At 44.7% G+C, this 19976-nt stretch overlaps 1 protein-coding gene across 2 annotated transcripts in view; it reads right to left on the bottom strand.

The window, feature by feature from the left end:
- LOC133662896 (zinc finger protein 710-like) overlaps window positions 1–11451 on the bottom strand; it is a 35587-nt gene extending 24136 nt beyond the window's left edge. The window contains exon 1 of one of the 2 annotated variants that reach the window (XM_062067082.1): window positions 11379–11451. In XM_062067082.1, coding sequence (XP_061923066.1) covers window positions 11379–11414 — 36 coding nt within the window. In that variant the 5' untranslated portion in view covers window positions 11415–11451. Of the gene's footprint in view, window positions 1–11088; window positions 11285–11378 lie in introns of those variants that run through there. The other variant, XM_062067091.1, reaches the window with a different exon arrangement.
- Window positions 11452–19976: the final 8525 nt, after the last annotated feature.

The following is a 19976-nucleotide window of genomic DNA, read 5'->3' as shown; positions in this document are numbered from 1 at the left end:
AGATGTTTTAAGGTAACCACAGATGATTCGCTAGCTGTTCAAAGTCGGGACCCGGGGTGGACCACACCTCTGTGCATCAGTTGGGGACGTCTCTGCGCTGCTGACTTGTCTCCATTCAAGATGATCCCCTGTTGGCCCCGCTATAGACTGGACTCTCACATTATTAACTAGATCCACTCGACACCCATCGCACCGGTCATCCAGGGGGGGTCCCCACATCTGCGGTCCCCTTTTCTCATTGGGTTGAGTTTTTTCTCACTCTGATGTGGGATCTGAGCCGAGGATGAGGTTGTGGCTTGTGCAGCCCTTTGAGACACTTGTGATTAAGGGCTATATAAATAAACTTTGATTGATTGATCTTGCCAGTTGTGCGGAAAGTTAATCAGTTTGGAGTGCACATATGCAGCGTGAAGAGGTTTGTGTACGCTTTATTATTCGCCTTTCCTATACCTGCTTGATTATCTTTCATCTCGTTCGTATTTTGTTTGGGAGTCCGAATTATGCTGGCATTTTACATTGCCTTAGCTACCTTCTTAAATAAATCTCTGGGGTTTTTTCCCCTACGATCGACGCACTTCAAAAATATATTCTTCTCCCTGGGGGCGGCGTAACAGAAAATATTTGGGATGCACTGGTATGGTTAAATGTGCTAATAAATTACCATATTTTTTGGGACTATAAGATGCTACTTATCTGCTGGGTCAAAAGTATACATACAGCAATGTTAATATTTGGTTACATGTCCCTTGGCAAGTTTCACTGCAATAAGGCGCTTTTGGTAGCCACCCACAAGCTTCTGGCAAGCTTTTGGTTGAATTTTTGACCACTCTTCTTGACAAAATTGGTGCAGTTCAGCTAAATGTGTTGGTTTTCTGACATGGACCTGTTTCTTCATCATTGTCCGCACGTTTAAGCCAATCTAAAACCTTAATTCTAGCCTGATTTAGCCATTCCTTTACCACTTTTGACGTGTGTTTGGGGTCATTGTCCTGTTGGAACACCCAACTACGCCCAAGACCCAACCGCCGGGCTGATGATTTTAGGTTGTCCTGAAGAAATTGAAGGTAATCCTCCCTTTTCTTTGTCCCATTTACTCTCTGTAAAGCACCAGTTCCATTGGCAGCAAAACAGGCCCAGAGCATAATACTACCACCACCACCATGCTTGACGGTAGGTTTGGTGTTCCTGGGATTAAAGGCCTCACCTTTTCTCCTCCAAACATATTGCTGGGTATTGTGGCTAAACAGCTCAATTTTTGTTTCATCTGACATCACATGGACAAAGATAAAACCTTCTGGAGGAAACTTTTGTGGTCAGATGAAACAAAAATTGAGCTGTTTGGCCACAACACCCAACACAGTTGCTCTTAGGACCTTAAGCTGCTTTGAAATGGCTCCATGTGGCTTTCCTGACTTGTTCAAGTCAATGATTCGTTTTTTTTAGATCTGTGCTGAGTCTTTTTGACTTTCCCATTGTTGCGTTTGTAACCGAGTCTAATGACTGCATCACATGAGCCCTATTTAAATGGGCTCAGAGAAGTCAACAGGTGTCAGTAGACAATGAATTGTTCCTGTTTGCGGATGACTCTGCCCTGCTGGTATCCGGCAAGGACAAATCACAGGTGGAAAAAATCCTCAGTGCCGAACTCTATAGAATTTGCACCTGGCTCGCTGACAATAAGCTATCCATACACTTAGGTAAAACGGAATCCATCCTATTTGGGTCCCAAATCAACCTTAAGAAAGTCAGTGACTTCACTATTAAAGTGGGTGACATTGTTAACACCAGGAAAGATGAGGTCACCTACCTAGGTTCCATTCTAGAGGCTAATCTTTCCTGTGATAAAATGGCAACCAAAGTAATCAAAAAGGTCAACCAACGAACAAGATTTCTATACAGAATCTCCTCTCTGATCAACAAAAGCATCATAACGATTGTAGCGGGAACTCTCATTCAACCCTTTTGCGACTACGCATGCACCTCCTGGTACCCCAGAATCTCCAAAACCCTCAAATCAAGACTCCAAACATCCCAGAACAAGCGAGTCAGGTTACTTCTAGACCTCCACCCCAGGTCACACCTCACTCCTACCCACTTCTCCAAAGTGGGCTGGCTCAGGGTGGAGGACAGAGTAAAACAACTTGCACTGAGCCTTGTCTATAAAATTTTCTACACCTCTCTGATACCGAAGTACATGTCAAACTACTTCCAGAACGTAAATGACCGCCATAACCACAACACCAGGGGGAGATCCACAAACCACGTTAAACCCAGATTCCGATCTAACAAAGGTCTTAACTCATTCTCCTTCTATGCCACATCAATATGGAATGCACTCCCAACAGGTGTAAAAGAAAGTGCATCTCTATCCTCCTTCAAAACCACACTAAAAGAACACCTCCATGCAGCTACAACCCTAGACTAACCCCCTCGACCCACCACATCCCACCTCCCCGGATTGTAAATAATCAAATGTATATACTTGTTCTTATGCTTTCTGAGCTCACTATGTTCACCGTTCACTGTACATATCCTACGAAGTGAGACCTACACCGTTACAATGTCCATTTCTCAGATGATATAATTGTTGATGACTGAAGTATGCTGATAGCAACCCAACCTAATCCCCCCGCCCAGACCCCTCCGCATCCTACCCCCCAGATTGTAAATAATTCAATGTATATACTCTGATGATTAACTTGTGTGATGACTGTATTATGCTGATAGTATATATTTGTACCATGAATTGATTAATGTGGACCCCGACTTAAACAAGTTGAAAAACTTATTCGGGTGTTACCATTTAGTGGTCAATTGTACGGAATATGTACTGCACTGTGCAATCTACTAATAAAAGTTTCAATCAATCAATCAAAAAGTCAATCATAATCACTCACATGAAGTTAAGAGGCCTTGCCATGAAGCTAATTTGATTTGATTGTAACTTTTCTACATCACCAAAATTGATAATGTATGTTGCTGTAAGTATACTTTTACAGTAGACCCATAATAAATTCATAAAAGAACCAAACTTCATGAATGTTTTTTGTGACAAACCAGTATGTGATCCAATGACTATCACAAAAAAATAAGAGTTGTAGAAATTATTGGAAACTCTAGACAGCCATGACATAATGTCCTTCACAAGTGTTTTGACCACGACTGTATGTATGTGTATATATATACATACATACACATATACATATATACATATATATATATATATATATATACACATATATATATATATATATATATATATATACATATATACATATATATATATACATACATATATACATATATATATATATATATATATACATACACATATATATATATATATATATATATATATATATATATATATATATATACACACATATATATATATATATATATATATATATATATATATATATATATATATATATATATATATATATATATATATATATATATATATATATATATATATATATATAATTTGATTCGTTGACTCATCGTTAAGATAGTCAATGACTAGTAGACTATCAAAATAGTCATTAGTTGCAGCCCTACACACATTACCATTCTGTTTACTGACAAGTCCTTTCAAGTGGCAATAATGCTGAATACAAAATGGTTACCAAGTTTGTAATTACCAAAGTAATAGAAGAGTAAACCCCCTTTTGTTTTATAGAAGTATTTAAAGGCCTACTGAAACCCACTACTACCGACCACGCAGTCTGATAGTTTATATATCAATGATGAAATCTTAACATTATAACACATGCCAATACGGCCGGGTTAACTTATAAAGTGACATTTTAAATTTGCCGCTAAACTTCCGGTTCGAAACGCCTCTGAGGATGACGTATGCGCGTGACGTAGCCCGGCGAACACGGGTATGCCTTCCACATTGAAGCCGATACGGAAAAGCTCTGTTTTCATTTCATAATTCCACAGTATTCTGGACATCTGTGTTCGTGAATCTGTTTCAATCATGTTCATTGCATTATGGAGAAGGAAGCCGAGCAAGCAAAGAAGAAAGTTGTCGGTGCGAAATGGACGTATTTTTCGAACGTAGTCAGCCACAACAGTACACAGCCGGCGCTTCTTTGTTTACATTCCCGAAAGATGCAGTCAAGATGGAAGAACTCGGATAACAGAGACTCTAACCAGGAGGACTTTTGATTTGGATACACAGACGCCTGTAGAGAACTGGGACAACACAGACTCTTACCAGGATTACTTTGATTTGGATGACAAAGACGCAGACGTGCTACTGTGAGTATGCAGCTTTGGCTTTTTTTTGCGTATGTACGTAACTTTTTAAAAATATATAAGCTTTATGAACCTTGGGTTAGGTGAACGGTCTTTTGGGCTGAGTGATTGTGTGTGTTGATCAGGTGTTTGAATTGTATTGGCGTGTTCTATGGAGCTAGGAGCTAGCAGAGGAGCTAGGAGCTAGCATAACACGTACCGTACCGTACGTGCGCGTCACGTACGTAACTTTTTAAAAATATATAAGCTTTATGAACCTTGGGTTAGGTGAACGGTCTTTTGGGCTGAGTGATTGTGTGTGTTGATCAGGTGTTTGAATTGTATTGGCGTGTTCTATGGAGCTAGGAGCTAGCAGAGGAGCTAGGAGCTAGCATAACAAACACGCAGGTGTTATTATGCAGGATTAATTTGTGGCATATTAAATATAAGCCTGGTTGTGTTGTGGCTAATAGAGTATATATATGTCTTGTGTTTATTTACTGTTGTAGTCATTCCCAGCTGAATATCAGGTACCGTGAGTATGCAGCCTTGGCTGCTAAACATTCGATAACTTGACCGTATGTGCGCGTCACGTACGTAACTTTTTAAAAATATATAAGCTTTATGAACCTTGGGTTAGGTAAACGGTCTTTTGGGCTGAGTGATTGTGTGTGTTGATCAGGTGTTTGAATTGTATTGGCATGTTCTATGGAGCTAGGAGCTAGCAGAGGAGCTAGGAGCTAGCATAACAAACACGCAGGTGTTTTTATGCAGGATTAATTTGTGGCATATTAAATATAAGCCTGGTTGTGTTGTGGCTAATAGAGTATATATATGTCTTGTGTTTATTTACTGTTGTAGTCATTCCCAGCTGAATATCAGGTCACCCCCGGCTCTCACAGCATCTTCCCTATCTGAATAGCTTCAACTCCCCACTAGTCCTTCACTTGCACTTTACTCATCCACAAATCTTTCATCCTCGCTCAAATTAATGGGGAAATTGTCGCTTTCTCTGTCCGAATCTCTCTCACTTCATGCGGCCATCATTGTAAACAATAGGGAACTTTGCGTATATGTTCAACTGACTACGTCACGCTACTTCCGGTAGGTGCAAGCCTTTTTTTTTATCAGATACCAAAAGTTGCAATCTTTATCGTCGTTGTTCTATACTAAATCCTTTCAGCAAAAATATGGCAATATCGCGAAATGATCAAGTATGACACATAGAATAGATCTGCTATCCCCGTTTAAATAAAAAAAATTCATTTCAGTAGGCCTTTAAATGGATCCAGAAGTTGACGGCTTGTTCAAGAGACAAATCAGTAAACACTATTTTTTGCCTTATCCTGCTAACACAAACACATAAACCAAAAATAATTATGACGCTTTGCCATGTTTCAACCAAATGGGAGTATATTATTTTAACACGTGCCAATCAAGACAACAAAGCAAAATGTGTACAGCCCCAGCAAATGTTTCCTCTGGTGATAGAAACACAGTGTGAGAGATGATGGGTTGGTGGTGGTGACAAATGTGTCAACACACACACACAAGCTAAAATTACATTGAAGAGAGAACAAATTGGGTTAAGTGAGCAGAGGCTAGAGAACGCTGAATCGTGTTTGTTACTGATCCTGTCTAACCAGGACTAATGCATCGACAGAACACAATAGCATTTGTAGCATGTTTAACACCGCTAATATTTTGGCTTCAGAGAACTGACAGGTAAAATGATTTATTGATAACTTGTCAATACTTGTTTGGTTCAGCCTATTAGCTGCTTTTGTATAGCCAGCGACACTGTTTAGCCTGTTACTTTGCTGATGGTTAGCTAGCTGTTAAGCGTGTTAACTGGAAGTGGGGGACATCGATTTTTAGATGCATCGTAATTCGGACATGGACGATTATAAAAATCGATTAGTAAATGTCAATAATCGATAATCGATGTATTTATTGTAAATAAAGTAATGCAGACAGTTCTAAAATGTGGCTGACTGCAGCAAGCCACCTCACCAAGAGATTCGATCAGCTACTTTATTACAGGGCACTTATTTTCCAGTTTTGCACACATTTTCATTAATTTAATAAATGTTATGGGAATTTGTTATTACAAATGCACTGTTTTTAAAAGTTGCAAGTAAGAAACACTTTTTTAGTGAAACAAAAATAAATGTAAACCTGCATCAATATACATAAATTGAAGATGCATCAATAATCGATTTTTAATCGAATCGTAGCTCCTGAATTGTAATCTAATCGTGAGGTGCCTAAAGATTCCCACCTTCGGTTAAGTTGTTAACTGGTTGTTAAACTTGTTGGCCGTTTGCTCCTTGGCTTGTCAACTGATGATTCCAACAACACTGGTAGTTGACCAGTTATCCTGCTGTTGGTTAACCAGGAAGCTGTTAGCAAGTTATTATAAGGTTGATCCTTAGCCTGTTAGCTAACTGTTGTTTAGACTTGCAGACTGGTGGTTGAGAGCTTGTAAAATGGTTGATTAGTTTGTAGTTTCTTAATCTGTTATCTGACTATTATCTCAGTTTAACTTGCATTGATTGGAATCAGACAGTGGTGCTGATAACGTCCGCATTTTCAAATGGAGGAGAAAAAAAGTCCTCCTTTCTGTCCTATACCACATGAAAGTGGTTGGTTTTTGGCATCTTATTTGTCCAGCTTCCATACTCCTTTGTATACACTTTACAAGAAATACATTGGCGGCAAACTCCGTAGCTTGCTAGCTTGTGCACGCCAGCTTTCTGAGACTCTTAGCACAGGCAGGATGAAGCAGAGCTTTTATTGTGAAGGCAGGAACTGTGCAGCCGGTCTTTGGAGTTTTGACGACAGGTACGGCGCCAGAGTCTGTTGAAATAAAAAGTGTTTCTCGCCTTCCTGTCTGTAATTTTTTCTTAATAATGAGCTGGCAGCAGCCAGCGTCATCTCACAAGACCCTCGGGTGCCGTGAATGTCAATCAAGTGACGAAAGTGACGTCATGGTAAAGATTTATGATCGCTCATTTTTAGGACTATTTTTTTAATGCCTGGCTGGCGAACGACTGACACACCCACCGCGATCGACCGGTAGTTCGCGATCGACGTAATGAGCACCCCTGCTCTAGTATATATGGAGCTATATGTTGACGTCACATGTTGGAAAACGTCACACGCAAATTGGCTAATTCCAAACAGCTTGTTTGGAGGAAATATGGAGGAAGTCAAGATTGTTTTATAAATATCTCCACCATGCCTACATGGTTTAAATTACCAGGCTGAAAAGACAGGCAATTTTGTATTTATGCTGCAGCGACCTTTATGGCATTTACACCAGTTTCACAGCACATTAAAAAGTAGAAAGTGTTAACATGGTTAGAACCCAGAGGCCCGACCCATCACTCTTTCTGCTTCCAGAATCACCAGCCTCTTTTATTCCTTTTTTTTTTAAACCCTGCCTGCAGCAGAGCACTGCAATGTGCTTACGCTATCATTAGCAATTCTAAACCTCTAAGCATGGCTACTACATTCACACATGCTGATTATAAATATACATAAACATGTCATTTTCCTCCACTCTTTTTCATGTTTGTTCATTTGCATATCTTTGCTTTCGATGTCAATTTGGACCTGTATTACTAGCATCAAGTCGCTATTAAATAGCTATACAAGGTACATTAAATGTTGATTGAACAATGAAAAAGTACACGCACAGTTCCATTGAACAGTACCTATGTAACACAGCTATATGTGGCAGGAGGTCCAAGTGTGTGTAGTGTGCTTTGAGCATCCACAGCAGTGTTTATTTTACATCGTGAAAACAATAATGTATGGATTTAACATGTTCCACATCGTAATATGTGTACACCTGGGAGAAAGTGAAGAGGACACATTTTATATTTGGTGCTATATGATGCCATTCGCAGTCAAGATGTTGTGACAGCTACACAGCTATGTACAAAACCCAAAACCAGTGAAGTTGGAACGTTGTGTAATTCGTAATTAAAAACAGAATACAATGATTTGTAAATCCTTTTCAACTTATATTCAATTGAATACACTGCAAAGACAAAATATTTAATGTTCGAACTGAGAAACAACATTTTTTTTTGCAAATAATCATTAACTTAGAATTTAATGGCAGCAACACATTGCAAACAAGTTGGCACAGTGGCATTTTTACCACTGTGTTACATGGCCTTTCCTTTTAACAACACTCAGTAAACGTTTGGGAACTGAGGAGACCAATTTTTGAAGCTTTTCAAATGGAATAATTTCCCATTCTTGCTTGATGTACAGCTTAAGTTGTTGAACAATCCTTTGTCGTATTTTACGCTTCATAATGCGCCACACATTTTCAATGGTAGACAGGTCTGGACTAAAGGCAGTCCAGTCTAGTACCGGCACTCTTTTACTATGAAGCCACGCTGTTGTAAAACGTGGCTTGGCATTGTCTTGCTGAAATAAACAGGGGCGTCCATGATAACATTGCTTGGATGGCAACATATGTTGCTCCAAAACCTGTATGTACCTTTCAGCATTAATGGTGCCTTCACAGATGTGTAAGTTACCCATGCCTTGGGCACTAATACACCCCCATACCACCACAGATGCTGGCTTTTGAACTTTGTGCCTATAACAATCCGGGTGGTTCTTTTCCTCTTTGGTCCAGAGAACACGACGTCCACAGTTTCCGAAAACAATTTGAAACGTGGACTCGTCAGACCACTTTTCCACCTTGCATCAGTCCATCTTAGATGAGCTCAGGCCCAGCAAAGCCGGCAGGGTTTCTGGGTGTTGTTGATAAATGGCTTTCGCTTTGCATAGTAGAGTTTTAACTTGCACTTACTGATGTAGCGGCGAACTGTAGTTACTGACAGTGGTTTTCTGAAGTGTTCCTGAGCCCATGTGGTGATATCCTTTACACACTGATGTCGCTTTTTGATGCAGTACCGCCTGAGGGATCGAAGGTCCGTAATATCATTGCTTACGTGCAGTGATTTCTCCAGATTCTCTGAACCTTTTGATGATATTACAGACCGTAGATGGTGAAATCCCTAAATTCCTTGCAATAGCTCGTTGACAAATGTTGTTCTTAAACTGTTCCACAGTTTGCTCACGCATTTGTTCACAAAGTGGTGACCCTTGCCCCATCCTTGTTTGTGAATGACTCAACATTTCATGGAAGCTGCTTTTATACCCAATCATGGCATCCACCTGTTCCCAATCAGCCTGTTCACCTGCAAGATGTTCCAAATAAGTGTTTGATGAGCATTCCTCAACTTTCTCAGTCTTTTTTGCCACTTGTGCCAGCTTCTTTGAAACATGTTGCAGGCATCATATTCCAAATGAGCTAATATTTGCCAAAAAATAATGTTTTCCAGTTTTAACATTAAGTATCTTGTCTTTGCAGTCTATTCAACTGAATATTGGTTGAAAATGATTTGCAAATCATTGTATTTTGTTTTTATTTACGATTTACACAACGTGCCAACTTCACTCGTTTTGGGGTTTGTATATTTGCTGCGTTCATAAATTACGATGAAGGCATGCATCATAACTCCGTTTCACAACACACATACACACCTGTTTTGCCAACGACGTAGCATGAAAAAATATAAAAAGTTCCCAAAATATATTTTTAAGCATTGACCATTGTATTCATCACACATCATTCCTGACCATGAGATAATGCTACTTTTGTGTTAATCAAATGCTTGGCAGGTTGATTAGATACAAATAAGGTGCTTTGAAATAAACTTTGAAAAGGCTTTATCTTTTATAGTTTATATTTTAGTCAACTAAATTTACTGTAATGTTAGCTAACTAAAACCTGCTAAAAGCAGGGGCGGCATGGCGTGGTCGGTAGAGCAGCCGTGACAGAAACTTCCGTCAGTCTACCCCAGGGCAGCTGTGGCTACAAATGTAGCTTACCACCACCCGGTGTGAATGAATGATGGGTTCTCACTTCTCTGTGAAGCGCTTTGAGTGTCTAGAAAAGCGCTATATAATTCTAATCCATTATTATTATTAAAATGTTTAGTAATTCCATTGTCTAAAACTAGAAAAACTAAATCAATTTAGATTAGACATTGTCATCAAAAGACTAAATTAAAAACTGCTGCCAAATGTAACACTGATTCACAGCTGGAAATGACCAAAGTAAACACACATGCTAACATTAGCTTGCGATATAGCTTTGGACACTGCACTATTATACTCCACAGTCGCTACTTTGCCCTCAGTCTGCTCCATTGTTGTTGTGAGTTAGCATGTCTGACTGATGCATTCAGTGTTGCATGGTTTTCACAGTAGTGCAATTTGGAAATAATGTGCATAAATATTGGTTTCTAGTGTTACTTAGAATACCGTTTTCCAAGAAGTATGTCCCCGAGGTGTCAAAGTCAATTGTCAAGTACACAAAAAAATGTATTCTACCGCGCCAGTGACAAGTCATAGTTTGCAATGACAACGGTACAGTTACAATCAACTAATTTAAGAAAATGAATGTATGAATAAGAACTTAATAGAGGACGGGCCTTTGTGCCTGGCATCCCCGTGTAGGGATGGGCAGAGCCGGGCTAGTGTGGCCTGGTCGACCGGGTTGCGGCTGGCTTGTCGTCCACCCGGTCCCCACCTCTACCGACGCCATCAGCAATGGTATGGCCGAACGTCAAATAAACAAACAAAACAAAGCAGGCGACATTTTCGCGATAGTTGCAAACCTCCATGGAACATAAACGGTGGGAGACGATGCCAGCTAACCCCTGGGGTTAGAATGTAAGCATGGAGCGAACTCTTGGAACCTAGCATAACATTAGCACGAATGCCAGATAGATTGTAAACATGGCTCACCTGGTTCCAAAACGGGTTTATGGTGGCGACGAGACGAAATATGGAGAAGCGGTTGGAAACGACGGCAGCCGTTGTGTGACGGCAGGATGGAGGGAGGGGGGAGAGGCGCTGACGTGAATGAATAGCGAGCTCCTCCTCAAAACATGCCAGCCGCCATTTTTCAAACGCGCTGTCACTATATCATAACTACAACATAATACTCTATTTACCATGAAAATGGGATTTTACACAGTTTAACTCTGGCTTCGTTTTTAGTGTTTAATAAACGTTAAATTGTTGGTGATGTTTACCATTTGGACGTCTCTCGCTCTAATAGGTGGCGCCATTTTGCTCTTGTGGCCTTTGGTTTTACCTTTTACATACATCAACAGAAACCAGAATATTCTACAACGAGTCACTTGCAAAAATTAAGAAACTCAGTGTATAACTTTTGTTTAATGTGAACACGCTGGCTTCCATTTTTTCAATATGTTTTGTTTTGCCACTCAGGCAAATCATATTGTTGATTGATTGATTGATTGATTGAAACTTGTATTAGTAGGTTGCACAGTGAAGTACATATTCCGTACAATTGACCACTAAATGGTAACACCCGAATAAGTTTTTCAACTTGTTTAAGTCGGGGTCCACTTAAATTGATTCATGATACAGATATATACTATCAAATATATACTAACATCATAATACAGTCATCACACAAGATAATCATCAGAGTATATACGGTAATAATCTCAGGAATGTAGGCTCAGAGACTTCTTCAGTTATCTTGCATTTATTGTACAAGATGCATTTAAGGCACACAACAGCTCCAACATGCGTCTATCTCCTTTCCCGGCAAAACTCGAACCAACACTTCCTGTCAACAACGTCACTTCCCTCACTTCCCCAGAAGTCCCGCCCCCCATCCAAAGCCATTGGCTAACACCCCGTAGCCAGCCGCTACATCACCCCCCCCTTACAAAAAGTCCTCGCCCTCGAGGACTGACCCGTAAGGCAACATTTGGCAACACCATAGCAGCATGTAAAACAGAGCAACCCATTAGTGCAAACAATTAGTGCAAACAAAACAGTGTAAACAACACATCACACAAAAGCGGGTTCACAAACCCCCCCACCCCCCTTCCCTTCAGTCTAAGGACACCACAAAGTCTTGCAAGCGGTCCGGAGGCCTCTTCATCCGCCTCGGCCGCTTTCTTCCATTTCCCAGCAGTGGGACAGCTGGGTCGGGTGTGCCAGTCCTCGGGAGGGAGCTGGAGGGGGCGGGGGAGGAGGGGAGTGGGGAAATTGGTTCCCCCTGGGGCGTAAGCGGGGTATTGGTAAAGGGCTGGGCGGGCAAGGGAGAGGTCACCTGTGTATCCGAGGCAAGGGAAGGGGGACCCCCCGGTAGGGGGCGAGTCTGTCTCTGTGGAGGGCCACCTTCCTTCCCCGGGGGGGGAAGCTGGACACGATACACAACCTCTCCCAGCTTCTGGAGTATCTTACAGGGTCCTGTCCATTTGCTGTCCAGCTTGGGACTGCGGCCCTTCTTCCGAATCGGGTTGTAGACCCAGACCAACTCGCCTGGCGCGAAGTCCCTTCCTCGGGTCGTCACATCATAGTAGCGCTTTTGTTTGATGCCAGCTTCCTGCAGCTGCTCCCGAGCGAAACTGTGGGCTGAGTCCAGCCGGTCCTGTAATTTCCTGGCGTACTCTGGCCCTGCAGCGAAGGCCGGGGCATCCGGTGGGCGGCCAAAGGCCAGCTCTGCTGGTGTGCGCATCTCTCTCCCTAGCATGAGAAGCGCCGTTGTGCACCCCGTGGATTCTTGGACAGCAGAGCGACACGCCATCAGCACCAGTGGTAGGTGTTGGTCCCAGTCACGCTGGTGGCGGGAGGTGACAATGGCGAGCTGGTCTCCCAGGTTGCGATGGAACCGCTCCACTAACCCATCACTCTGAGGGTGCAATGGGGTAGTGCGGGTCTTGTGAATGCCCAGGCGCTCGCACAAGGCCGCGAACACCCGGGACTCAAAGTTTGTGCCTCGGTCACTGTGCAGAGACGCCATGACGCCAAACCGACCTATCATGCCCTCCACCAGGGCATCAGCAATGGTCTCTGCCTCCTGGTTGGGAATGGCGTATGCCTCTGGCCACATGGTGAAATAGTCTATGGCGGAAAGGACATAGCGGTTCCCCTTGTCAGACAGTGGGTACGGCCCTGTAATGTCAATCCCCACCCTGTCCATGGGGCACCCCACTGGGAACTGTTGGAGCGGTGCCTGTGAGCGCCCAGTGGGGCCTTTGCGGGCAACGCAAGGGTCACAGCGGCGGCAGAAGTCCTCCACATCTCTCTTCTGCCGACCCCAATAGAACCCCTGTCGCAGCCGCTTGAGTGTTTTGGCAACCCCGAAATGTCCAGACCCACCTCCCCCATGCACTGCCTTAAGCACTTCCCCTTGCAGTCCCTTTGGCACCACCACCTGCCACTGTTCTCCCCCCGTGGCCGCGGCCTTAAATGCCCGCTGCAACACGCCTTGGGACACCCGCAATGAGTCAAACATAGCCCACAGGCCCTTAGTAGCCTTAGAGAATGGTGCCACCGTCTCCCAAGGCGGGCGCTGCCGAGCCTCTACTCACTGCAAAACAGGATGAAGGTCTGTGTCCTCCACCTGCGTGCGCCTCCAGTCAGCATTCGTCACAGTCTGTAGTTCTCCGCAGACAACGTCATCAGCCTGACTGACGGCCGCACACTCAGCGCCCTCTGCCCGCCGCTCTTGTTCCCGGGCTTCCCTGCGCTCGCAGTACCGACATCCGTCTGCTGCACACGGCCGGCGCGAGAGCGCGTCCGCGTTGGAGTGGCGAGCACCTGGCCGATGTTCTATTTTAAAGTTGTATCCTTGCAGCTCTTCCACCCACCTGGCAACCTGCCCCTCCGGCTCCCGGAAAGTCATTAGCCACTGGAGGGCAGAGTGGTCAGTTCTGATCACAAAGGGGAGGCCACACAAGTAATATTTAAAGTGTCTGATAGAGAGCACCACTGCCAGGAGTTCTCGGCGGGTGACACAATAGTTCCGTTCAGACTTGTTGAGTTTCTGGCTGAAGTATGCCACCACCCTTTCCCCTTCCTGCCACGGCTGTGCAAGTACACCCCCCACCCCCACTCCGCTGGCATCAGTGTCCAGTAAGAAGGGCAGGGCGAGGTCAGGTGGGGCGAGTACCGGGGCCTCACACAAGGCCCGTTTCAGCCCCCAGAATGCCTCCTGGCACCCTTCGGACCACACAAAGTCTTTGCCTTTTTCCAGCAATCGATATAGGGGCGCGGCGATTGTAGCAAAACCCTGCACGTGCCTCCGATAGTACGAGGCAAGCCCAATGAAGCTCTTCAGCTGTCCTTGGTCCCGAGGGGCGGGCCAATCTCTCACAGCCCGCACCTTCTCTCCCATGGCGCCCATGCCATCTTCCCCCAGCTCATGTCCCAAGAAAGTTACTTCCCGCCGCATGAAACTGCATTTCTCGGGGTGCAGTTTAAGGCCCGCTGCTCGAATCCTCTCCAGGACTCTCCTCAGGGACCCCAGGGCTGCTTCGAAAGAACGCCCATGTACCAAGATGTCGTCCAGGTACACCAGGCACTCTTGACGGGAAATACCAGCCAGCACTTTGTCCATAAGCCGGGCAAAAGTGGCGGGGGAATTACAGAGCCCAAAACTGAGGACTTTGAATTGCCACAAGCCCCGGCCAGTACAGAAGGCGTATTTAGGGCGAGATTCAGGAGAAAGGGGTACCTGATAATACCCGCTTTTAAGGTCCAGAGTGGTGAACCACGAGGAGCCGGAAACTAGGTCCAGGGACTCATCAATACGGGGGAGGGGGTAAGAGTCTTTTGTGGTCACTTCATTCAGCCGTCTGTAATCCACACAGAATCGCCAATCTCCAGCCTTCTTCTTGGCGACCATGACCACAGGTGCCGCCCAGGGGCTCTCGGACGGCTCAATAAAGTCGGCCCGCAGCAGGTCATCTACGGCCTTGTCGCATACCTGCTGTCGAGCGAGGGGGATGCGGCGTGCGTGGCACTTGATGGGCCGCGCCAAGCCAGTGTCTATGACATGCTCTGCCAAGTGGGTTCTTCCCACTTCACTCTCGTTCAATGCAAAGCTGCCCTGGAATTCCACTAGCGCTGTTTCAGCTGCTCCTGTTGCTCCTGTTGCTGTTTCTCCAAGTCCCTGTACTCCTCTCTCCACACTCCTCCCCCTATGACCGGGGGTGCTGGCTGCGGGTGGGGGCCCGTGTGTAGGGATGCCCAGGGCTGGTATCCCCGGGTAATACACAGCTCTGTCTCCCCCCTCATTGGCTGAAGGGAGACAGGGCGAGGGCAGGGGTAGTAACTAGGTGAGGTGTGAGGCAACAAGAATGTAGAGGCATGCGGTGAAACGGGCAGGGGCCCGGGAACTAGGGTACACATGGCAACTGTAGGGCCCCCCGGGAAGTTAAGTGAACCCCTCCCCATGTCTAGCAGGCACCCAGTGACTTGGAGGAAGTCCAGCCTTAAGATGCAGCAGTCTTGCACGTCTGCCACCCAAACTAGGTGGCGAACTCGCTTCCCCCCCACGCACAACCACAGGAACCCCTTCCCCACCATAGGAGCTAGCTGGCCCGTGACTGTGCGTAGCTGTACTGCTGTGGGCTCAAGTGGTGTACTGCTGGGAAGAACGTCCGGTCTTACCAGCGTTACCGATGACCCTGTGTCCACCAGACCCACGGTAGGCACCCCCTGGACAGAGACAGCAACATGGCAGGAGCCCCCACTTTTGTCCCCCCCCCCGTGTCCATCCCACCGCCATAGGTGGCACACTGCTGTCATCTACTTCTGGGGGGGATGGAGTCCCTCCCCCCTGGCTGTGCCGCTGGGCTCCTCCGGGTGCCCGAAAGCGAGAAGAAGGAGTAGAAGGCGAGTCGCCGTCTGCTTCTGGGGGGATGGTGCCCCTCCCCCCTGGCTGTGCTGATGTGCTCCTTCCCCTGCTTGACGAGCCTGGGCTGGCGAGTCAGGGTCCGCGGTGGACGTAGGGGCCCGCATACCCCTGACTATGCGGGCCCGGCGCCGTTTCCCGGCTCACGACGAGTGGCAGGGCACTCCCTGCGAAAGTGTCCAGGTTGGCCACATCCCCAGCAGACCTGCATGGGGCGCGGGCCACGTTGACTTTGCAGAGTCACCGACCTCAGCAGTTCGGTAATTTCTTTCGCCCAAGCCGGAGCCCCGTCGCTAGACGGGTGTGACGATGCCGCCCTCACTGGATGGGGTATACTTTCCAGTTCCCCGGCTGCAGCTGCACTCCCCAGCATCTCCCTCTCCACGGCAGCTTCCAGTGCCTCCTGCAGGGACCTCGGGTGCTGAAGCTGCACTTGCACACGCAGATCAGGAGGAGTAATGGCTCCAACAAACAGGTCAGTTGCGAGCTCATTCCGTGCATCAGCAGGCAGGTGACCATATGCACGGCGCACCTGGCCCTCAATGTCATTAGCGAGCCCCCGGAGTGGCTCGCCAGGCTTCCTGCACCTCCCTCTCAGTTCAGTTTTTAAAAGCGCTGGCTGAGACCATCTCCCAAACCTCCTCTTGAGCGCCCCCACCAGGGCTGCGTAGCACCGCTGCTGTTCAGGGTCCAGCAGCAGAAGGCACAAAAGAGCCTCTCCCTCCAGACACAAAGCCAATTGCAATGCTTTGTCCCTTTCTTCCCACCTTCTAGCGTCCGCCAACAGTTCAAATTGAGCGTGGAACGCCTCCCAATCTGATCCACCGGCAAATTTTGGCGTCTTCACTGAGGCCGCAGACGGTGGGGGGGACGCGCCGTGCGGGGAATGTGTGGGCTGCGGCGGCAGTGGCGACATCTTTACGTCCTCATGGGCTGACGAGCCGCTCGTGTGCGAGCAGGAGCGCGGCTGTTCGACGGTCACCCGCTCCAAAACAGCGTCATCCCGCTCAACTTTAAACTTATGCTCACCGGAGCTAAACATGCTAAACGGCTTGCGGTCCTAGCTAACTCACAGACTGAAGCTAACTTGCTAATGCGCGATACGCAGCGTGTCCTTACCGCGACAAAGTCTCTTCCGAAAATCGTCGGTTTTACTTCTGACACCAGTGTAATAATCTCAGGAATGTAGGCTCAGAGACTTCTTCTGTTATCTTGCATTTATTGTACAAGATGCATTTAAGGCACACAACAGCTCCAACATGCGTCTATCTCCTTTCCCAGCAAAACTCGAACCAACACTTCCTGTCAACAACGTCACTTCCCTCACTTCCCCAGAAGTCCCGCCCTCAGCCAAAGCCATTGGCTAACACCCCGTAGCCAGCCGCTACAATACATTGAATTATTTACAATCCGGGGTGTGGGATATGGAGGGGGTGGGGGAACGGGGGATAGGTTTGGTTGGTATCAACACTTCAGTCATCAACAATCAACATCAACAATTGCATCATCAGAGAAATGGACATTGAAACAGTGTAGGACTGACTTGGTAGGATATGTACAGCAAGTAGTGGACATAGAGAGAGAGATCAGAAAGTATAAGAAAAAGTATCTACATTTGATTATTTACAATCCAAAGAGGTATTATGTGAAAGGGAGGGTGTTAGTTTAGGGTTGTAGTTGCCTGGAGGTGTTCTTTTAGTGCGGTTTTGAAGGAGGATAGAGATGCCCTTTCTTTTACACCTGTTGGGAGTGCATTCCATATTGATGTGGCATAGAAAGAGAATGAGTTAAGACCTTTGTTAGTTCGGAATCTGGGTTTAACGTGGTTAGTGGAGCTCCCTCTGGTGTTGTGGTTATGGCGGTCATTTACGTTAAGGAAGTAGTTTGACATATGTACTTCGGTATCAGGGAGGTGTAGCGGATTTTATAGACTAGGCTCAGTGCAAGTTGTTTTACTCTGTTAATGTATATACCAATCCAATCCAATCCACTTTATTTATATAGCACATTTACACAACAAGAATGTTTCCAAAGTGCTGCACAGCCATGTTAAAAACAATATTAAAAACAATATTAAAAACAATATTATGCTACACCAATGACTGAATAAAAACAAAGAATAAATGAATAGAAAACCAATACAGAGACAATATAAAAAATAAATATGATTAAAAACGATTTTAAAGGGTAAAACCAATTAAAACAGTAAAATAGACATCAAAATTTATTAAAAAAAACACACAGGACAACAGAGGACAGAAGACCACACAACTCACGTAGTGTTAAAAGCCAAAGAATAAAAGTGGGTCTTAAGACGAGACTTAAAACACCCCACTGTGGAAGCAGTTTGAACATGGAGGGGCAGAGTGTTCCAGAGTTTAGGGCCGACCACAGAGAAGGCCCTGTCTCCCCTGGTTTTAAGTCTCGTCCTGGGCACCACGAGCTGGAGCTGGCTCTCGGATGGTCGTCCGTAGATGCCCATATCTGCTGTACAGATTTGCTTTACAAAATATAAGTGTGGGATATTTCTCTCGTTGCACTATTTGTATTTGACTTTATTAAATTGATATATTTAGTGTTTGAAGCAGGAGGGGATAAAAAGTGAAGTGAATTATATTCATATAGCGTTTTTCTCTAGTGACTCAAAGCACTTTACATAGTGACTAGGATGGCAGAGGCGGGGATCGAACCCCAAACCCTCAAGTTGCTGGCATGGCCGCTATACCAACCGAGCTATGCCAACCGGAAGAAGAAAAAAAAGACAGATGGGGTAACTGGGGGGACAAAAGGGGAACATGACAGAGAGAGACAAAAACAACAGAACCACATCAGCAAATAGGATATATATGAATATGGTACCAAAAATCATAAAGAAGAGCCAGTTAGTCAAGTACATGACAATGAACATTATTGAACTATAAATGGAACAATATCAATAGAAATATCACTATTGATAATGACAAATGATAATTACCTCTATCATTAACATTACAATTGCTTCAAATGCAACAATACATAAATGTAAGAAATACTTGAATTACAAAAGAAAGCAGATAAAGAGGGAGGGGAGAGTAGCAGACTATATTAACCTTTTACATTGTTGTGGTAAATTTAGGTTAAGCTTTAGCAGTGTGCCGTGTTTTAACCCGGTTTCCCCCGAGGGGAGGCACTACATTAATATTTGTTTAATGAAGCGTGATTGTATGCATAAGCGTGTGTATGTAAATGTGCATTGTACGTGCGTATGTATGTAAGTTTGTATGTACAATATATTTGTCTCCCAGTATGTGCGGGAGCCAAAGCACAACCCCCCAGCCACGTGAGCTTCCAAAATACATTGTTTTTGTATAAGTATTTTAACTTGTGTGTTAAACTTGTCAGAATGATGCTATAGTAAACAAATAACTTTTTTGATATCTAAAAATTAACTGTAATCATCTTAATTGTAACAGGCAAACTAGCTATACTTCCAGGTAAGATTTAGTATAATAATATTGCTAAGCAGCAAATTATATAACCATCTTGTTAACTTGTGAGACACAAGTTTTATTGTTGTTAAAGTTTATTTCAAACAAGTAAACAAAATACACATATTTCCATTTTCTCATTACAACATGTCTGAAAAGGAGTAGGAAGAAGCAGATCTTGTTTAATCTTAACCCCTTTTCCACATCATAGCAAATACTAAAACGTTTATTCTCTTCCTGTTTGTCACAACCTGGAGTAGAACCCCAAAGCAGAGAAGAAAGAATGAAAATAACAAAAAGAAAAAAACAACAACCTGAAAACGCACACAAAAGGTGTGGAAAAAACAGAGGTTGCACACAAAAGGTGTGGAAAGGAATAAGTAAACACTACATGGCAACGCCAGGGCAGAGCCACAGGAACGAGGAGCATAAGTGGAGCCAGAGTAGAGGCGATGAACACGACTAGAAGGGTGAAGCATCAA

The sequence above is a fragment of the Entelurus aequoreus genome, linkage group LG02 (genome assembly GCF_033978785.1).
Source record: "Entelurus aequoreus isolate RoL-2023_Sb linkage group LG02, RoL_Eaeq_v1.1, whole genome shotgun sequence".
In the NCBI taxonomy this organism is placed as follows: domain Eukaryota; kingdom Metazoa; phylum Chordata; class Actinopteri; order Syngnathiformes; family Syngnathidae; genus Entelurus; species Entelurus aequoreus.
The sequence above is the reverse complement of the archived record's forward strand: the minus strand, read 5'-3'. Positions and strand labels throughout refer to the sequence as shown.